The 14,580-nt window shown below is 44.8% G+C and overlaps 2 protein-coding genes across 2 annotated transcripts in view; one reads left to right on the top strand and one right to left on the bottom strand.

Annotated features, from left to right (window-relative positions):
* The window catches only part of LOC105711094 (kinesin-like protein KIF28P), a 50,038-nt gene extending 41,190 nt beyond the window's left edge, over positions 1–8,848 (top strand). The window contains 10 exon segments of the mRNA XM_064383478.1: positions 960–1,032; positions 1,035–1,175; positions 1,178–1,229; positions 2,433–2,567; positions 3,804–3,970; positions 4,223–4,329; positions 4,570–4,722; positions 5,012–5,061; positions 5,063–5,192; positions 8,691–8,848. Of these exon segments, the coding sequence (XP_064239548.1) occupies positions 960–1,032; positions 1,035–1,175; positions 1,178–1,229; positions 2,433–2,567; positions 3,804–3,970; positions 4,223–4,329; positions 4,570–4,722; positions 5,012–5,061; positions 5,063–5,192; positions 8,691–8,843 (1,161 nt within the window). The 3' untranslated portion in view covers positions 8,844–8,848.
* Positions 8,849–12,937: 4,089 nt separating this feature from the next.
* Positions 12,938–14,580, bottom strand: part of SCCPDH (saccharopine dehydrogenase (putative)) — a 31,278-nt gene continuing 29,635 nt past the window's right edge. Inside the window, exon 12 of the mRNA XM_064383686.1 lies at positions 12,938–13,859. Within this exon, the coding sequence (XP_064239756.1) occupies positions 13,754–13,859 (106 nt within the window). The 3' untranslated portion in view covers positions 12,938–13,753. The remainder of the gene's footprint in view (positions 13,860–14,580) is intronic.

Raw genomic sequence — 14,580 nt, 5'->3', positions numbered from 1 at the left:
GAATGCCTGCTGTGCTCGGCTGGCAGGGCTGTGAGGAGTGTCTCCTTTGCGTGTGGATGTGTGTGCACTCCAGTCATGGCGGAGGAGCCACTTCTCAGCTCGTCTCCAGACTGACTACCCCGCATCATCTTCCATGGCTGCTGTTTATGAATTACCAAGCTCATTAAATGACACAAATTTACTACCTTCTAGTTCTATAGATGAGAAGTCCAAACTGGGTCTCGTGGGGCTTAAAGCAAGGTGTCCACAGGGCTGTACTGCTTTCTGGGCCCGAGGAAGAGCAGCTGTTTCCTGGCCTTTTCCAGCTTTCAGAGGCCACCTCCCTCCACCTTCAAAGCCACCACACAGCTGCTCTCTGACCCCGCAGGCATTGTCACAGCTCTTTTGGACCCTCTCTTCTGCCTCTCTGCCACACTGAAGGCCCTTGTGATTTCATTAGGGCCACCTGGATAATCCAGGCTAATCTCCGTATTTTAAGGTCAGCTGATGATAAACCTTAATTTCTGTTTGCCATGTAAAGTAATATATTCACAGGTTCTGGGGATTAGGACGTGGGCATTTTTGAGGACCATTCTGCACACCACAATCCCCGAGTCTTCATTTCTCCTGAGACGGCCTGCTTTCTGCACACCACAATCCCCAAGTCTTCATTTCTCCTGAGACGGCCTTTCTGCACACCACAATCCCCAAGTCTTCATTTCTCCTGAGACAGCCTGCTTTCTAACTCCGCCATCATCTCCTCTAAGTCACTTCCTAGGCTCAGGCAGTGCTGACGTAGCAGGTCCAGGAATGAATACGGTATTCTAGACCTCATAAAGCTAAGTTTGGAGAGAGTGGTGTACGGTCATGAGTACCCCAAACCCAGTCAATGGAGGGAGCGTGCTGGGAAAAATCAGAGCGATGAATTGTTACCGCAGCAGATGAACTCAAACACTGGTGACTCACCTCTGTGTTTCTAGGTGTGGATATGGTCAAAAGCCAAGTTCATCAATAGGAAATTCCTAATGGAGGAACTTTACCAGCGCTTTCTAGATGAGATGACAGCCCTGTGGCTCAAGAAGACGACCCTTTCCGGGATCCTGTCGAGGTCATCCACTTGGGCTCAGCTCACATCTGGCTCCAGTCGCCGGCCTACTGCAGGACGCTGGAGCAGGCGGAGTTTCTGAACTGTGACGGGCGGAGGAGGCCGTGCTGTGTATCTGCATAGCACCTTGCTCCCCCACGGGACAGCGAGTGTCTCCTCCCCCTCGCCTAGTTCTGGGTTAGTCACACGTAGGAACTCCAGAGCAAGCCCGAGTTCTCCTGATGGGGTGGTCAACATGGGACCCTGAACAGGTCATTCCTAAGACAAATGAATGAGCTCATTCATTCACCATTTGGCCTGTGAGCCTGGCATCTGCCACGCAGGATGCTTCCCATGCCGAAGGCCCCACCAGCTTCAAGAGCCAGAAGTAGCAGCTGATTTTCCAGCTCCCCCCTTTTCTCAAGGTAGGGACTGCGATGCCCGACCTCATTCCGTGCTGTCGCCTGACCTTCCTGTGGGCAGAGGCTTCGTTTTGAGCTATCAGCTCCGTCCTAAACATCGCCTCATCGCCCTTGACTGTCCTCTCTGAATACTCATCTGTTCTTTAGACCACAGTTTTTACAAAAGCTCGTCTTTTAGTAATCCTAAGTCAAGAGGCTGGCAGGGGCCTGGTCTGGGTGCCAGGGCCCTCACAGGCACTACAGGCACTCCGTGCAACCTTTTTATCTTCCTGAAGAAGAAATCAGCTCAAGAAGAGAACCTCAAGGTTCCATGACCAAGAAACCAAGCTGACCAACAACTCACTGTCTTTACTCCAAGCATCTCTCTGGTCATTTGGCTACCTGGAGCTTCTGGGCTGCCCAGCAGGTTGTATTTTCTGTTGAAATTAAGGAAGTAGCAGTCCGGTTTATAGGTTTCAGACTTCGAGAGCCCAGTTGATATGACAGTGGTCCTTTGTTGGAAAGCTGCCCGTCAGTTTCTGAGCTGATAGGCCTGGGGTTGTCTCTGGACTACAAAGAAACCAAGGAAAAGGAAGATGACAACTTGAGAGTCTGCATCTGGGCAGTCAGCTGCCTTTCCCACCCTGTCCCACTGGGACCTACCTAAATCTTCAGTGCGAGTCTGGCACCCACATCTGTGTGCATCTGTCACAGGAGGCTGTTTATTTTCTTCTTTCCTCCAAGCAAAGAGATCCTTGAGAAGGTCCTGATCTTAAACCTTGACGTGCCAGGGTAATGGGTTCTTCTCTAGTGTCTTTGAACTCCACTGCTGGCGCTAATACCTATCCTGTCTTCAGTGAAATTAGCTCTCTTCAGGATTCTATTTAATTCCCTTAACATCGCAATCTTAACCTGCCAATCTCAACCCAGCCTAACCCGAGGCCAACGTTCCCCTCTTCTGTTTGTAGAACACGTGGCGAGGAGGATGTGGTTATCGACCCTTTGGAGCTGCTGGGCAAGAGGATGGACTTCCAGATTCACCTTGTCTGGTGCCTTGGCATCAAGTGGATGAAGGAAGATGCAAAGCGGGGCATTCAGATAGGGTACCCGCCTGTGCCGAGGAGCGCAGCCACACACACCACCTGCCCTGTGGCTCCTGGGGGAGGCAGTGCAGTCTTTCTTCAAGTTTTAAAAATGAGCTTATCGCAACATTTTCTGTAGTTTCTCTGTTTGTCTAACTCCAAGATGACTGTTTTCCCATCTATTTAATAGAGGAGCCACATGTCCCTCCAGGTCTCTGGCCTGGGGTCAGTGTGTGCTGAACTTTTACAAAACTGAAGTAGAAATTCTAATTAGCAGAAAGAATCTCATAAAACTGTATTATCTAAGCAACACTTTGAGTTGTAGTTGGAAACAAAAGGACTGTATGATATGGCAGAAGCACCAGATGTGCTTAAAATAATTAGGCTAAAAGGGTATTAACAGACGAGGCAGAGCGGGCGCGGGGGCTCACACCTGTAATTCCAGCACTTTGGGAGGCCTAGGCTGGCAGATCACTTGAGATCAGGAGTTTGAGATCAGCCTGGCCAACATGGTGAAAACCCATCTCTACTAAAAATACAAAAATTAGCCGGGTGCAGTGACATGGGCCTGTAATCCCAGCTACTCAGGAGGCTAAGGCAGGAGAATCGCTTGAACCTATGAGGCGGAGGTTGCAGTGAGCTGAGATCACGCAAACACACTCCAACATGGGCAACAGAGCAAGACTCCATCTCAAAAAAAAAAAAAAAGGCATTAAAGGGAGACTTTGAAGAACAAAAACCAAACTACCACCTCACATGGCAAATTAACAATTTTTGATTATCTAAGTAGAAGGGATGTATTGAAATCCGTTTTTGTTTTTTGAGACAGTCTCGCTCTGTTGCCCAGGCTGGAGTGCAGTGGAGTGGAGCGATCTCAGCTTACTGCAGCCTCCGCCTCCTGAGCTTAGCCTCCTGAGCAGCTGGGACTATAGGCATGCACCACCACACCCACCTAATTTTTATATGTTTTAGAGATGGTGTTTTGCCATGTTGCCCAGGCTGGTCTTGAACTCCTGGGCTCAAGAAATCTGCCTGCCTCAGCCTTCCAAAATGCTGAGATTACAGATATGAGCCACTGTGTTGTCTATATAGTGATGATATCCATGTTGAATAAATAAGACGTTGGATTTGTAAACATGAGAATCAATTATAGGTCATCTTTTGTCTGACGCGTGGGCTATAAATCTCTGGCTCATCTGTCCTTTTTCTTTACAAATGTGTCCCTTCTGGTTTTAAATTGTTTTATATTTTTCTCAGGTACAGAATTTATGACCTTCCAAAGGCCATCTATACCAAACCTGTATGGAAAAGTGTGAATCCACAAATTGAAGGGACCATCCAATTTACAGCCTTAAATGCATCTCAGGAGTTTCTGCATTATTTGCAGACAAATGCCCTTATTGTTGACCTATGGGGCCTTCAAGGTACCTTGCGGACTTATTCTCTCACATGGTGCGTTCTTCCATCAGACATAATGCCATACATTTAGGGCTGCAGACGAGGTAGAGGAAGGGGTGGTCAGGGTCCTAACAGCAGAGGGCCAGAGCCATCTTTTCCCCTGGGCCCCTGGGTTCTAGTCCTGCAGGGTGATCACATGCTGTAACAGCTTCTCACATGACACTGGAGCTGGGCAACTGAGACATTTCTTTCTTTGATTGTGTCTCTCCCCACTACAGAAGGCTGCACCGAGCTGAGCTGCAATCAGCTGGGCCTCATGGTCACAGGTAAAGGCCACATCCTGGTAGACACCAAGAAAATTTCCACTGTGAAGGATACAAGCCAGGTGTGTACATATGACGTTAAAATGGGCATCACAGGTGGCTAGAAAATCTCTAATGACAGCTGCTTGACGTTCCTTAACAGTGGTTTTCTTTATTGACTCCTGTGTAACCTGAGGGGCGTAAACTCTGCTCACCACACACACGCCCCCATCCCATTTGATTTTCCCATGCTAGTCAACACTGCGTCTCAAAGGCTATGCAGATGATACAACAAAAGACTAAACTGACAAGCTTTCTCGTAGGCTGCATCAAACCACATACCAGAACTTTATCTGAAGCTGTTCAAGTTAGAGCAGGAGACAGAACTGCTCAGAAACATTAACAGAGCCCTCCGAGAGGTGAACGTGCTTCTCAAAGAATCACTTGCGAAAATTGCTTCTGGTCAAGATGAGACTGCTCAAGTCCTGGCTGTTTAGCTTATCCCTGGACTCCTACATTGGGGATGTGTATTTGTCTTTTAAGAAACCAACTTTTAAATGAGTTAATTCATATCTTGTTTCATAAACAAAGAATGCAGGACATTTTTTTTCTTCTGCCCTGTGAGATCTCCTTTGGATGGATCCAAACTGGTGCCTGATAACTACTGATGTCATAGAATGCTACCAAAATAAATAAATATAGAGATGCCTCAAGAAACAGATGCATAAATAAATGTTACCTTTTCTTTCCACCTCAGCCCATAAGCCTCCCAACACTCTGAAGATAAGCGGGATGACAGCGCAACTGCCGTCAGCCAGAGATGAGCCACATGTATACACAGCAAGCCAGCTATGACTAAGAATTTGCCAAGGCTCTCAAGGTGTTCTATCAAAGCATGAACATGGCAAGAGGGCAGCTTTTCAGACTGAGGCAGTACAAACCTCCTGTAAGTAACCGGAATCCTGGGAGCAAACAGAATTTCTTCCCATCAAATTGAGACATTTGATGTATTTCCTGAGCTTGGAGATGTGTATCTTGAAGCAGAAGAGCAAGTGGAGGCGGCCGTGCTTGACTTGCTCTGTAGGCGTGGATCTACGGAATTACACAGAATTGCAAAAGCAGTTCTCAGGCCGCCATCCGGCCTTGCTCTGACCTTTTTATTTTAGTGTGTATCTGGCTGGTTCCATGCAACCACGGAACCAGGTCACTGCAGGATTGTTATCCATTCATTTTACAATATAATATATAGACTACCCCATTTATCATTATAAAACCAAATGCAATTCATCATATTAAGAGATTATAAGAGAAAATAATTTGATTACTTTGACAGATGCAGAAAAGCATGTGACAAAATTAAACATCCTGTGACAAGAAAAATTCTTGGCAAACTAGAAATAAAATGCACATTCCTTAATCTGATAAAGGCAATCTTAGACACACACACTGGATAAAATGCTTAGTGATGAACGACTGAAAGTTTTTCCTTTCAGATCAGGGGGCCAGGGAAACCAGCTTTCTTTACCTCTGTCCTTTAGCTTCTGGCCAGTGCAGTAAGGCTAGAAATATAAAGTACAAGGATTGGAAAGGGAAGAAAAGCAATTACAATAATAGCGTACACTTATGTAACACTAAGTGCTTTTACTGACTCAATTCTCACAACAGCCCTATGAGGCAGGCACTATTATTAGCCTTATTTTACAGTTCATGAATCCAAGATACAAGAGAGGTTACATAACGTGTCTAAGGACGCACAGCTCGTGAGTGGCAGGGCGGAGGTCTAGACCCCGCAGTGCTGTTCCCGTCTATACTCTCCCCCCACACCGTGCTGCCTCTAGTATTATCCCCAGATGATGGGCTTCTATAGACAATAAATCCCCAAGAATTTATAAATAAATTGCAAAATTGCCGGATACAAAATCAAGACTTAAAAATTAACTGTATTTGAATGTAACAGCAGCAAGCAGAAAATTATTTTTAAAATAAAAGATACCATTTATAATTGCATCAAATACATGAAATACTTAGGCCTATAGCTGACATAAAATCTGTAAGGGTTATATGGAGAAATTTTTAAAACTTGCTTGAGAGATGTTTAAAAGATACAAAGAAAGAGAGAAACTGCTATGTCCCCACGGTTTGGAAGATATGTTATTGTAAATCTGTCAGTTCTCCCCCAAAAGTCGGCGTAATTCCAACCAAATCTAACAGAACCTAACAAGATAATTTTACAATCTGTATGGAACTGCGAAAGCAAAAACTAGCCAAGGTGAGGCCAAGATCCAAGAACAAGGCAGAAAGACTTGCCCTATCTGACGTCAGCACTCCATTTGAATGACTGTAACAGAGCGTTGGCCCAAACGTAGATAAGATAACCCAAGAAAAAGAACAGAAGGCTCAGAGATTTATTCAGGACTACGGACTTGATATACAACCAAGTGGAACTGCCAATCAATGTGGCAGGGATGGACTTTTCAACACACAGTGCTAGGAGAATTAGAAATATGTAAGGGGAAAAATGAAACTGGATATTCCCATCTAAAGCTATCCCAGAAGTCAATTTCAGGTGAGAATTAAAGAGCTAAATGTAGAAGGCACAACCCTAATGCTTCTATTTATTCAAATATTTAAAAAGTAGAGATGGTATCTTATGTTGCCCAGGTTGGTCTTGAACTCCTAGCTTCAAGTGATCCTCTGGCCCCAGCCTCCCAAAGTGCTGGGATTACAGGCAAAAACCACCATGCCCTGCCTCTAATGCCATCAGAAGAGACTTTAGGAGACTGTCTTTACGACCTCACAGTAGAAAAGGATTTCTTATGCATTACACACACACACACACACACACACACACACACACACACACACACCCCTAGCTTTAAAGAGGGAGGCTGATAAATTCATCTAAATTAAAATGGTGAACTTTGGTCCAAAATGAAACAGCCAAAAAAAATGAGAAAAGTTCTTTGCAACACATTTAACATAATGGCCCCAAACTGGAATCATCCGTAATGTATGTTCACAGAAGATGGGTCAGTTTCGGCCCCCTCTATGCTGCATAACACTCCATCACCATGAAAATGAACAACAGCCACAGGCAACAAGAATAGTGTCCCCACAGTGATGGAAACCAAGTCACAAAAGATGACATCCAGTATGAGTCTATAAACACTCAAAGACAGGTAAAATACACTTGTTCAGGGATATAGTCCAGGTGGCAAAGCTATTCAGAAAGGCAAGAAAATGATTACCACACAAGTCAGGCTGGCGGCTCCTTCTGGGATAGGGGGAGAAGGTGTGACAGGAGGAGATTGAGGCAGTGGGCTCTCCAGAGCAGGTGTGTTCACTTTAACTAGGCCTCTGTATCTCCCAATAAAAAAGAAAGAATAACCGGTTAAAGACACCATAAACAAAGTCTCAAATAACCATAGCTTGGAAAATATATTAGTATTATTTAGCAACCGTTAGTGTTCAAATTAAATCATAATTATCATTTTTTTCTTTGAGACGGAGTCTTACTCTGTTGCCCAGGCTGGAATGCAGTGGCACGATCTCGGCTCACTGCAACCCCCGCCTCCCAGGTTCAAGCAATTCTTCTGCCTCAGTCTCCTGAGTAGCTGGGATTACAGGCATGCACCACTACGCCTGGCTAATTTTTGTATTTTTAGTAGAGATGGGGTTTCACCATATTGGCCAGGCTGGTCTCAAACTCCTGACCTTGTGACCCACCTGTCCCGGCCTCCCAAAATGCTGGGATCACAGGCGCGGCCACTGAGCCTGGCCTACAATTACTTTTAAGATTAAAAAAAGAGAGAGAGAATATGTTGGAAAACACATTAAAAAAATCGGCAAAGGATCTGAACAGGATTTCACTAATACTCAGGGAACTACAAACTGAAACACACTGCCATGTCACACCGCCTGCTCTCTGCCATTCTCTGCCATGTCACACCGCCTGCTCTCTGCCATTCTCTGCCATGTCACACCGCCTGCTCTCTGCCATTCTCATTTTCAGTGAGCGCGTTACCACCTCCTCCACCATTTTTCTCCAGTACTCTGCCCCAGAGCACTCCAGTTCTCAGGAGGACTTGCCTCCACAGGTTAGGGGAAGCATCCGCAAAACCCTGCCCATGGGAGAACCTGACACCCACTGGCTCCTTAATCCACCTTTAACTCCTTCTACAGTATTAAAAGACATATGTAACATTCCCATTGAAAAGATCTGAATGATCTCGCCAGTTTTCCCTACTGGCAGTAGCTAAGGGTCATTCGGGAAGCCTTTCTGAAACAAAGCTGCTCCTAGGTGACTCAGTGCCTCTGCTCACAACTTTCCAACGCAGGTTTCTATCCCAGAGGGAAAGCTTGCTGGGTACCCACTCACACACACAAGACTTCTACTCCCATGACACAAAGTCTATCACTATCATTTTTTCACTTTTCCTTTTAGGAAGACGATCAACTACTTCGACCATTTGTATGCCAACAGTCACAGATGTTTAAGGATTTGGGGGATCTACTTGAATCCAGCTTGTGGAAACTGAAAAATGATGTTGCTCTTATAGTGAAAAAGAAGAGAGAATATTTACTGCATATGAAATAGTGAAGAAACACCAACTGAAAACTGAAAATATTCGAGCTTTGAGCTGTGAAGATTATTTGTGTAGCTAATGAGCCTACCTCATTTCCCACTTACTTAACCTATTTCTTCTACCACTTTGAAGCAAAACTGTCCTTCAGTGTGATTGCCCGTCATCTCTATAACCTAACGGCTGCTTGAGTGGCCTACGTTCCTGGCGCATAGAGAGGACAACACACACTGGGGTCTATTTGCGGCTGGAAGGTGGGAGGAGGGACAGAGTGAATGATGAGCGCCTGGAGCTCTGGGATCAGACTGCCTCAGGTTAGATCCTGCTGAAGTCCATCACTTAGCAACTGCATGACTAGGGGCAACTGACTTCCCCTCTCTAAGCCTCTCTTTCCTTATTTGTTTTATGGGAAGGATAACACTATTTACTGCAAACGGTTAATGAACATAAAGCGTGCAGAACAGTGCCTGACACACAGACGTGAGTGATAAGCATTTGCCATTAGTATTTTTATGGTAAACAGTTCAAAACTGCAAATGAAACTCTTCTATATTTTTGCTGTCAGACCTACAGACAATGGTTATTTCATGTCCCTCATTTTGTATCTTGCTCTGAACAAGTTTGAATTCAAATTACCTCCACTTATTTTTCTCTTCCTTTTTTTTTTTTTGAGACGGAGTTTCGCTCTCGTTACCCAGGCTGGAGTGCAATGGCGCGATCTCGGCTCACCGCAACCTCCGCCTCCTGGGTTCAGGCAATTCTCCTGCCTCAGCCTCCTGAGTAGCTGGGATTACAGGCACGCGCCACCATGCCCAGCTAATTTTTTGTATTTTTAGTAGAGACGGGGTTTGACCATGTTGACCAGGATGGTCTCGATCTCTTGACCTTGTGATCCACCCGCCTCGGCCTCCCAAAGTGCTGAGATTGCAGGCGTGAGCCACCGTGCCCGGCATTTTTCTCTTCTTATAAGTTTATTTGAAATACTGTTATGTTCAATTTTTTAAGCAGCAGGAGTGTCCATATGATGGGACCTTTTCAGTGCAGGGCCCGTGGTTCAGGGATTACAATTGTTAGTAAAAAAATCTACTAGTAGTCAGTCTATCTTGAAGCCAATCTTGATTCCACAAATTGATTGATGGGTCTTAGTCAAGGACTGACAGACACTGAGCCCTCTTGGAGAGGCTGTAAAGAAATCTTTTGTGAGCAGGCAAAGGACATGACAGGCACTTCTCAAAAGACAACATACATGCGGCCAACAATCATATGATGAAAAAAAGCTCAACATAACTGACCATTAGAGAAATGCAAACCCAAACCACGCGATGCTATCTCACACCAGTCAGCATGGCTATTACTAAAAAGTCAAAAAATAACAGAGGCTAGCCTGGGCACAGTGGCTCACGCCTGTAATCCCAGCACTTTGAGAGGCCGAAGCAGGCAGATCATCTGAGGTCTGGTGTTCAAGACCACCCTTACCAACATGGAGCACCTTGTCTTTACTAAAAATACAAAATCAGCCAGGCGTGGTGGCTCATGCCTGTAATCCCAGCTACTCAGGAGGCTGAGGCAGGAGAATCACTTGAACTCAGGAGGCAGACGTTGCAGTGAGGCAAGATTGTGCCACTGCACTCTAGCCTGGGCGACAAGAGCGAAACTCCGTCTCAAAGCAAACAAACAAAAAAAAACACGCTAGCGAGGTTGCAGAGAAAAAGGAATGCTTATACACTGTTGGTGAAAGTGTAAATTAGTTCAACCATTGTGGAAAACAGTGTGGTTATTCCTCAAAGACCTAAAAACAAATACTTTCTGACCCAGCAATCCCAATACTGGGTATATACCCAAAGGCATATAAATCGTTCTATTATAAAGATGCACACATGTGTATGTTCACTGCAGCACTATTCACAATAGCAAAAACATAGAATCAACCTAAAAGTCCATCAATACAGACAGGATAATGAAAATGTGGTACATATACACCATGGAATACTATGCAGCCATAAAAAAAAGAGATCATGTCCTTTGCAGGAACATAGATGGAATCGGAGGCCATTATCCTCAGCAAACTAACACAGGGACAGAAAACCAAATACCACATGTCCTCACTTATAAGTGGGAGCTAAGTGATGGGAACACATGGATACACAGAGGGGAACGCCACACACTGGGTCCTCTCAGAGGGTGGAGAGTGGGAGGAGGGAGAGGGTCAGGAAAACTAACTAATGAGAACTAGGCTTAATACCTGGGAGAAAAAATAATCTACACAACAAGTCCCCATGACACTTTACCTATATAACAAACCTGCACATGTACCCCTGAACCTAAAAAGTTAAAAAGAAAAAAAAGAAAACTTTGGTGGCCAAAGACAGACTTTTTTTTTTTTTTTTTTTGAGATGGAGTCTTGCTCTGTCACCCAGGCTGGAGTGCAGTGGTACGATCTCAGATCACTGTAACCTCTGCCCCTCAGATTCAAGCAATTCTTCTGCCTCAGCCTTGCAGACACCACACCCAGCTAATTTTTGTATTTTTAGTAGAGATGGCGTTTCACCATGTTGGCCAAGCTGGTCTCAAACTCCTAACCTCAGATGATCCACCCGCCTCAGCCTCTCAAAGTGCTGGGATTATAGGCGTGAGCCACCACGCCAGGCCCAAAGACAGATTTCTAATAACGATAGTAGTGATGATGCTGAAACTTAGTAAGTGCATACAGCATGTGCCAGGCACTAATCTAAGTGCTAAATGTGTTAGCTCATTTAATTCTTGCAATAATTCTATGAGGTTGAGTAACTTGCCCAGGCCACGTAAGCATGGAGGCTGATGTTAAAGCCTGCATTCCTAACCGTGATGGCCTGCTGCCTGACAGTGCAGGACTGTCCCTGGGAGTCCTGGCTGATTTGTGTAAAAAATCAGGAAGAAGAAAATAAGATGTGACAACCTCAATCCTTACTCCCTAAAAATCTGAAGTTAAGGAAGGTCAAATGTGATGACAAGGAAGCTGTACTGGCAGGAGAGGCTATCACGGGCTCCGAAAAGGAACCTCCCTAGAAAGACAAGGGAATCTGGGCTAGTGACTTCAGCTTCATACTAGGGTTCAAGGATTCATAAGGGAGGTATGGGTTTTGCTCAGGTCCTGACAACACACACAAGTGAACTGAGAACACTCCTACAACCCTGGAGCCCAAGTGTGGAGCACCTCGTGGTGACGGCCAAGACAGCGTCAGCAAAGGCATCACTGAATTCTGGGAAGACTGTCAGTGAGACAACACGAACAGCAGAGGCTGGGCGGACTCCAGTTCTCTCTGCCTGGCCACTGGGAGCAGGAATGGCTTCTATCTGTTGAACTGAGCCTCAAAGTTTTGGACAATTTGCAGTCTACTGACCTGAAGTGAGTCTTGTACTTTCAGCAAATGAGGCCAGGCAGAACCTTGGGGGATTAAAAGGAAAATCAAGATGAGACACACCTGTACGTCAAGCCAGAGGATGGGGCACACTGCTACCTTCAGAATCAGAGTCTATGCTCGAGCATACGCTGCAAAGCTAGAAACAGGGACAGAATATGTAGCTTCACCTAGTGGTTCCCAAACGCATATCAAAAACACAGGGGCTCCGACCTCCAGACCTCCTGAATGCAAACTCCTGAAGGCACTGAGGAACCTACTATTGTTTCGTGATTCAGATGTGCAGCTAGTCGTGGGCTCTATTGCTCCTTGACTGCTTTCTAATTTTAAAGCTGATAAAACCTTTTCTAAGATCCCACAAGTTAGGGAAGAGCTGAGACCAAAATCTGTATCTTGTGATGACCAGGCCAGGACAGAGGAGGCAGGGTTGGGGGTAGTACTGCCACCAAGAACTCCCTCTGCAAGTCAGATGCCCTTGCCTCCGGCACAGGCAGAGCAGAAGGGTCTCCCAACACGAATCATATTCCTACTCAGTTTATGTTCCACCAAGAATCCCCTCTGCAAGTCAGACGCCCTCGCCTCCGCTGCAGGCAGAGCAGAAGGGTCTCCCAACACGAATCATATTCCTACACAGTTTATGTTCCCCACTTTTTAGCAGCAATTCCATAAACGAGCAGCTGTCTTGTTTAGGCAACAAACAACACGATCACTATTGTATGTACGTTTATTACATGCTTATCACAGAAGAAAAAGTCCTTTGCCTTATTTTAGGGCTTCCATGTAAAACCTAGTTAAAATATAAAAGTCAATTAGAGAAAAATTCTGCTTAGGCAGTGAAAATAGATAGCAACTTATAAGCTGTATCCTTAAACCTAATCACAGATACAGAATTAGGTAAAGATAAAATGATAAGTCCACTTATTGGCAAGAAACAGGTTAGACCACTTAAGCAGCACGTTTCTACCACTTACAAATACATAGGCAGGTCCAAAAACACCATTCAATTGACAGCACTTATTTTCCAACTTAGGTAACTGTCCAAAATCAGTGTAGATGAGTGAAAAACTAGGCAAAAATAGCAAAAAGTGTAGTTTCATTTAGCAAAGGCTCAAGACAGCACGTAGAGAAACTCACGGAAGGTGAGATTCCTTCACCCTGCGGCGAGGCGAGCAGCAGTTACTGCCCTGCACTAACACGGGTCTGCGCACCCACAGTGAGCAATGCTGTTGGCAACACAGCCTGGGACACCTCCTCCCTCATTAGACCTGCCAGCTCATTCACAGACATCTACCAGGAACACAATGAAAAAAATATGTCAAATGTGAGTTCTCCCTCATAAGCAATAAAATCACAGAATCAGCTGAGATTTGAAATTTAGCGTAAGCTAGGACAATTTCCTGCTTTTAATATTTTAGATTTGACAAACGTTTCCACATATAGTTAGAGAGGCTTATAGAGTAATTTCAAATATCAAACAGAGAAGCTGTTAATTCGTGGACTTTATGACCAGTTAATTCTTCAAATGTTTAGACTTCAGAGCTGCTAATAACACTGAACTCAATACCATGTTTGTTGAGTCTGTCAATCAACTTTGTTTTGGAGAAAGCTGCTCCAGGTGTGAAGACCCCGCCCCTGTAAAACAATAACAAGAGAAAACAGTGCACACAGCTCCTCTCCAGTCTTCTCCTATTTGATCGGCCTCACTATCAAATTGCTACAGAATTCATGAAAACCCAAGTCTTCACGCTAATCATGGCTACCTTTGATTCCATTCCTAAAATCAGCCCAATCAATATGAGTCAGGAGGAACTAGCACCACAGCTGACGCTGTCCAGATGGGTTCCGTTCCTGGCAATGCTGTTTCCATTCTATGTGTGTGTTCAAGGGGCACACTAGGTGTCATCACCCTGAAGAACTGCTGCTGCTTCTAAAGACAGTCCTCAGACTCAGGGGGATTAAAGAAAGACCTGAATGGAATAAACTTAGGTAATCAATTATTATTAAAGTCTAAATAGAACTTAAATTGGATGAACAATAAGTTGTTAAAAATGTAATAGCTAACATTCATAAATTCTAAATATTTTCAAAGGGGACGTAAGTATCTAAAAAATTTAATTAGGTTTCACTATATACAACTTCTTTTATTATTAATTCTGTTTTAGGTCATGCCTGATTTACTTCTCAGCAGCAGGCCTATGCTCATTTGAAAAGCTGGCCTAGTTTTAGGGTGACAGCTAAATGCTCCAGTAAGACAGTAGGTCTGATAATCACCTAGCCAGGATCCCGTGATTCCATTTATGCCGGTGTCAATCAGGGATGCCACTGCCAGCGGGGTATAGTCCAGCACTGATTG

This window comes from Aotus nancymaae, unplaced genomic scaffold (assembly GCF_030222135.1).
Source record: "Aotus nancymaae isolate 86718 unplaced genomic scaffold, 86718_ANA_hifiasm-v0.15.2.pri h1tg000032l_0, whole genome shotgun sequence".
Taxonomy (NCBI): Eukaryota; Metazoa; Chordata; class Mammalia; order Primates; family Aotidae; genus Aotus; species Aotus nancymaae.
This window is presented reverse-complemented; position numbering and strand designations above follow the sequence as displayed.